At 37.4% G+C, this 6089-nt stretch overlaps 1 protein-coding gene across 3 annotated transcripts; it reads left to right on the forward strand.

The window, feature by feature from the left end:
- Nucleotides 1-269: 269 nt before the first annotated feature.
- LOC113095719 (uncharacterized) lies at nt 270-5969 on the forward strand. Of its 3 annotated transcripts, XR_003288402.1 has the most exons (6): nt 270-1101; nt 1603-1683; nt 1830-2222; nt 2485-2586; nt 2782-3296; nt 3417-3531. XR_003288402.1 is itself a non-coding variant. In XM_026261065.1 (5 exons), exons 1-5 carry the CDS (start codon nt 3216-3218, stop codon nt 5463-5465), a joined length of 852 nt encoding a protein of 283 aa, XP_026116850.1. In that variant the 5' UTR covers nt 3188-3215; the 3' UTR covers nt 5466-5969. The 3 variants fall into 3 exon arrangements, 2 of the variants coding, with proteins under 2 accessions (XP_026116850.1, XP_026116851.1); XM_026261065.1 differs by lacking the exons at nt 270-1101; nt 1603-1683; nt 1830-2222; nt 2485-2586 and adding exons at nt 4101-4373; nt 4504-4680; nt 5260-5969 and having other exon boundaries at nt 3188-3296; XM_026261066.1 differs by lacking the exons at nt 270-1101; nt 1603-1683; nt 1830-2222; nt 2485-2586 and adding exons at nt 4104-4373; nt 4504-4680; nt 5260-5969 and having other exon boundaries at nt 3188-3296.
- Nucleotides 5970-6089: the final 120 nt, after the last annotated feature.

Consider the following 6089-nt stretch of genomic DNA (forward strand, 5'->3'; position numbering starts at 1 on the left):
GTTTAGAACCTTTAGAGTTGCAAGGTATCAGTTTATGCAGTAAATGACAGCAGTCATTACAAAATATAACTTGCTGCACCACGTGTGCAATAGCCTAACGTTAGCTGAGTTAGCTAATTAAATTCAAGCTTGTGTATTTTTTCACATACAATCATGCAAGGCAAGGTAATATAGGAGATTGTATGGTTTTTCGTTATTATATGTGATCGGTTACCCATATTAAGTTAGCTCGATCACAACACTTTAGCCATTTATAAATGTTTCAGATCAAGTTGCCAGATTGGTGTGTTTTCCAGTAATTGTTCAAAATCCACAATCCAAAATTATAAACACACACATCTACTACAGTATTGTGGCTCATCAAATGGCATGTAATAAAGGAAATTAAGTGCTCTCTAAAGAAGGCTACATTGTAAGGCTACGTGTCTGTCATTTGCCTTAAAGAAATAAAAGGGAACAACAGAAATATCAAAATGCCACCTGTCTAAAGCTATTTTATTCCACCTGGTACAAACTAATATCTAATTGAAAACTGACCAATCTGCCAACACCGATGGAAAAAAATACTGGTAAAAATGTAAGGAGTTCATTTGTTCTCTCTCTCTATCTCTTTCTTTTTTTATCAGGTCCTTCAAATTCTCCCCTCCTTTATTTTAACCTCCCTCAACACAAACATACAAACATACACACACACACACACAAACCAAAGGCACTTTTAAGAGCCACGTCCGTCTTGTTACCCTGCACTTGTCTGTCTGTAGCTCTCTCTCTCTCTCTCTCTCTCTCTCTCTCTGTTTATAATTCTATTTGTTGTCTCTGTCCATCTTTTTTGTAAGTCTTTCTGTCTGTTTTTGTTTCTGCCCATCACCATGAGTGATTCAGAACTCCAAGAACAGTTAATGGAGCTGGATAAACTGGTTGATGATCAAGAACTCAATGATGAGCTCCAAAGTCTTGATGACTTGATTGGTGAGCTGCAGGAAGAGAAGGAAGTGGCACCAGTAAAGACACCTGAACCGAGGGTGCGTTGGAGAAAGAGAGACATTGATGGAAACATTGTCTATGCAAGGCCAAGATCAAGCAGGAATCAGTCAAATAAGGGTCAGTATAGTTTTTCATTCAAGATCTATTGAATAACTGCGTTGATTAGGCATTTATGATGTATCAAACAAGGAATATGTCAATCAAATCAGAAGCACTCATTTTATTTTTGACATGAAAATAAATTTGATTACGTACAGTATTTGTGTAAAGCAGTATAAACTAAATGATTGGTCTTGGTAAGGCTGTGTTGAAGCTGTGTTTATTCTGAGTGTGTTGTCAGTGGCCAACCAGCTTGCTTCTACAGCAAGCATTCTTATTTGCTTTCATCTTCTACATGATATATAGATAACTAAGTAACTGTACTGTCCACATTTGTGTTTGAGAAAAAAAAAATCTGCTAGTCCTTCTCTGTAGCTAAACATTAAACAATGAGCTTTGGTCATTTCAGGCTGGTAATAAGGGAGGTAAAATTGTGCCACACGCCTTGGGACAAGTTGAAAATGTTGTAAATGTTGTTTTTCTTTTTTTTTCTTTTCTTTTCTTTTTTATCTGGTGCAGCTGATCCCATTCGGAAATCTGATCCTCCCATCAATGCACCTGCCACTAACTGTGAGGTGACCTTTGCTCCAGAGGCTGTTGGTGTGTACTTCATTGTGTAAATAACAAATAACATTTTTAAAGTTTTCCGGAATACTGGCCTTTTCACAGTCAAATGCACTTGATGCAGAACACTTTCATGTATATATTAAAGTATTGCTTTTAAATATTCCATACTATTTTAACAGAGTCTTTTCTGCAAGATCTCCAGCACTCACTGAGCAATACCTCAGATGATGAGGCATCATCTCTTGAGACCTCAAGAGGTCCTCTCCTAGCTTCCTCAAACTGGAGCACAAGACAAAGTCTCTTTTCAGAGAGATGGAGGACAGAGAGACCACGTCTGGTGAACACCGCTGCGGCACATGAAAATGTAGCAACACGCATCTGCCAACAGTGTGGGAGCAATCCAGCTGCTGTCCGCTGCAGTGACTGTCGACCACAGCCCTTTTTCTGTGCTCAGTGTGATGTCAGTATGCACACCAGACATGTTCTCCATAACAGAGATGCCATGACGGCTGGATCCTACCAGCCATTGCCTCCAACAACTTTTGTTGTAGATAAGGCTCTTTCCCATTGTGGTAAGTGCTGGTTTGTGAGTGTACAACATACACATAATTCTGAGAGTTGTTAGGCCTCATATGTTTTACTATTTAAATAATGCCCTTTTTTTGTCTCTTGTTGTTTGATATTGAATTTAAGCTTTTTGAGCATCTCTTCTATATTTTTCAGCAATGTACTCCAATACCATTGAACCGTTACAATGTTATATCAGTCTATACAAATTGTCTTAATACTCAATCAATAAAAACGATCTTAATTCAAATGTTTGATCTTTTTCAGTACGGCTTGTACCTGTGGAGATCCCTTACAAAATCTGTGATTGTTCACGAGAGTCACTAAGGGTCAGTCCAGGGAAGACTGTTGCTGTAATCACAATGAATGGTAAGGGTGTGAAGATAAAAATCTGTACATGCTCTACTCCCATAAGTTTGGCACAGGTCTGGATGTAAGATCTGCATGACCTCTAAGTAATGTTTAAAAAGTATACAAAGTAATGTAAAATTGTGTAAGGAATCAAAACCCTGATTAATCACATTATATTTACATTTAAGTGGATGTGTTTTTTCATTTTTCCAGGACGATATGATCTAAGCATGCCTGAGTTGAGTTGTGAGGCATGCCAAGCCACGTGGGCTGCTGGAGTGGGTGATCTAAATCTGAGTGACTACTGGCCTGCAACCCTTCACTTTGCCACTATTTATGCCACAGATGTCTTCTTCTCATTTGAAGAAATGAACATGTCAACACTTTCTCAGCATTATTATTATTATTATTATTATTATTATTATTCCTAATCAGGTGAAATGGAGTGGGGCATATCAGGATGGGGCTGGTTTAACCCTAGGTGAGGAGGTGGAACAGTGCAATGCTTTCCTGTCTAGGATTGCAGTGACTACAAAACACATGTCCAAAGCAGGTACAATGACCACATACTATACTAGTTACATTATTACATAATAAGTAGGGGGAATATGGTAACATGATATTCTCTGTTTGCAGGACGCACAGACATGCTGACTCTCATGGCCATGCGCTGGAATCAGCAAAAGATCTACACTTTGGCCATCACACTGACCCGCCGATATCAGAAGGTAATAACATCAGTAGAATTGGTTTTAGATGTTCAATAATGTATGTTATTACTGTTTGAAGTTGTGCATTAAACATTTAGCTATTGTTCTTGTACCATCTGTGATTGCTTGTAATTGCAGACCACAAAAGCTCTGCAAAACCAGTTGCTAAACCTAGAGTCTTTAAAAGTTGAACTGGCAGTGACAGAGAGCCAGTTGGAAGACTGGCTCAACGAAGTAAAGGAGTGGGCAGATAGTGAGTAAATGACTTATGTATATACATATGTATGTGTGTGTATGAATGGTATAATGTTATACTAAAACAAAAATTAGAGCAATGGAAAAACCCTTTAAATAACCTCTAGAGAAAAAAAATGCATCTTTAGCACACAGAATAACATAAGAGGCTTTTGAGTGATCAATTACCACTTTGAACGATTGCATAAGATTGCCACTTTTTAACGATTGTAGCATCTCTAATTGCAATTAGAAAAGTGATTAATTGTTTAGCCCCTATATTTTATATGACAAGCTACGCAATTCAAGCTCATAATCACAGATGCATCGCATGCAATAGTGAATGTGATATTGCATAGCTTGTGAACTACTGCTCTGCGTATTAAATGCTGCTCCATCTGAAAATAGGTGATAGAGATTTATTTCCAATCACAGAACTGGCTTTACTGATGAGATGCGCATGAGTATCGCATGCAATATATCGTGCAGCCCTTATAACATATATGTGTATATATAATATTGGTAACACATTTAGTCATGAATAATTGTTATTGTAATTTTGTGTAAAAATCACACATTTCTTCTCAGCAGCAGCAACAACAACCACAAATGATGCTGATGCCTTGGCCAGCAGAATTGAGGTACTTGTGGCGAGTATCAAGAGACGTTCTCAGCGTCTCTATAAAGATACAGATGGCAACAAAGGTCGTGCCAGGATCCGCCGCAAAATCAGGGAGGAGAAGGGGACCCTGACATCAATTGTTGAGAAATACAACAGAATGGTTCCAAACACAGAAACTCTGTGCTTGGAAACCATTTTGTCTGGTGAGACAGCTTGGCCATGGCAGCTACCACACAGTGGTATGTTCACTAGTCTTCTGACAATTATACATATTTCAACCACGATGCCTCAAATGTCAATCTGCAACCCCATCTGATTTTAAATATTAAAGAAGGTTGATGTATGACAATTTTTTTTCGTGCATTCCAGACTCTGTTAATTTTAGGACAAAGAGAAAGGCATTCGACATCATGATGTCATTAAGGAGACTTCAGGAGGAGCAGAAGATTCTTGTTGCAGAGATGAACAACCATTGGAGATATCTTTCAACTCGTGCTGATGCCCTCAGAGAACTGTCCTGCTGCTTTGCCAAGGAGACAATAAAAAGTATGTATTTGTAATATATGGCATATTTGTCATATACGGCAAACATAAGCATAGGGTTGCCCCTGACCAAAGATTTTTCTTTAAAATGGACTCACAAAAAACTCAGAAACATTTCCTTGTAGCATAAGTGGCTGTAGCTGTATGAGCTATCGTTACACTTTGCCTAAATCTCTATCCAATTGGTAGCTGAACGTTGTCAATCTTGCTTTTTTGGAGTTGTACTTGAAACTCTTTCAATGGTCCAAATTTAAATTTATTGCCCCACATATGTAAATACTGTGTAATAACTACAGGGTCCAGCCTTGTTATTCATAATATCTGCCTGTGAGTTTTAACATGTCCTGTGGAATATGTGTGTTTGTTGTTTTTTTTGTTTGTTTGTTTTTTTTTGTTTTTGTTTTTTGCAACGTATAACCACTCCAAATTAGACCAACTATGACTTTTCTAACAGACTAACATTTTAGGTTACTTTTAGGTGGCAGCCCAAATAAGCATACACAACAATGATGAGTGTTTAATGAAAGTTTATAAGGGAGGCTTAATGGTTTTTTGTTGTTGTTGTTTTTCCATTCTTTTAAGATTCGCAATGTGGCCTAACTGAAGAGGGTTTGAAAGGTCTGCAGTGCATCATCCACAGAAAGCAGCGTAAAATCAGAGATATGAGGGTGCAAGCAAGAGACTGTTACCTGCAAGTTTTGACTGGAGCAGAGAACACCAACTTCTTTAACCAACTGTCAGCTGATGACTACAACAGTGACTTCGACATTTCTGATGACGAACTGTAATCCAGAAGACAATGTTTTTTTTTTTGTTTTTTTTTGATGGTGACCTTGACCTTAACCCTGAATCTAAAGCATGTAATAAAATCTGCTGTTGATCACCTTATAAATATACCCAAAGTGTACTGTCTGTTTTTTTCCACGTTACATAGAAATTATTTTATGCATGCCTCTACAACCAGTCAGTGGTGAAAATGAAGTGCATTATTGTAAGGCTAAGTACAGTACTGTACTAAATTATAGATTTGAGGTACTTTCTCATCATGCCACTGTGTAGTTGGGCTAGGCTATAGTTCACAGAAACTTTATTTTGTTATAAATAAAACTACTCTTTTTGTGCTTACAATGTAAGTACAGCCCAACTTAGAAACCAAACATTCAGTTGAGTAATGGAGAAAATAATTAGCAGACCAACCTTTATTAAAAATATAATTTGATAATGTTGTCTACAACGGGTTTTTAATCTTTTAGGTGTTGCGGAGCTCCAAATATGATCATCATTGTTTGAAGGACCCCCATTCTTGTAAATGTAAAATATATTTATATGGTTTCTTCTATAAATACCCAATTTACCATGAAGAACGCATATTATAAGCAAAGCAAAAAAATTAATTGGAAAATTAGTTTCTA

Source organism: Carassius auratus, unplaced genomic scaffold, assembly GCF_003368295.1.
Source record: "Carassius auratus strain Wakin unplaced genomic scaffold, ASM336829v1 scaf_tig00215773, whole genome shotgun sequence".
NCBI lineage: Eukaryota > Metazoa > Chordata > Actinopteri > Cypriniformes > Cyprinidae > Carassius > Carassius auratus.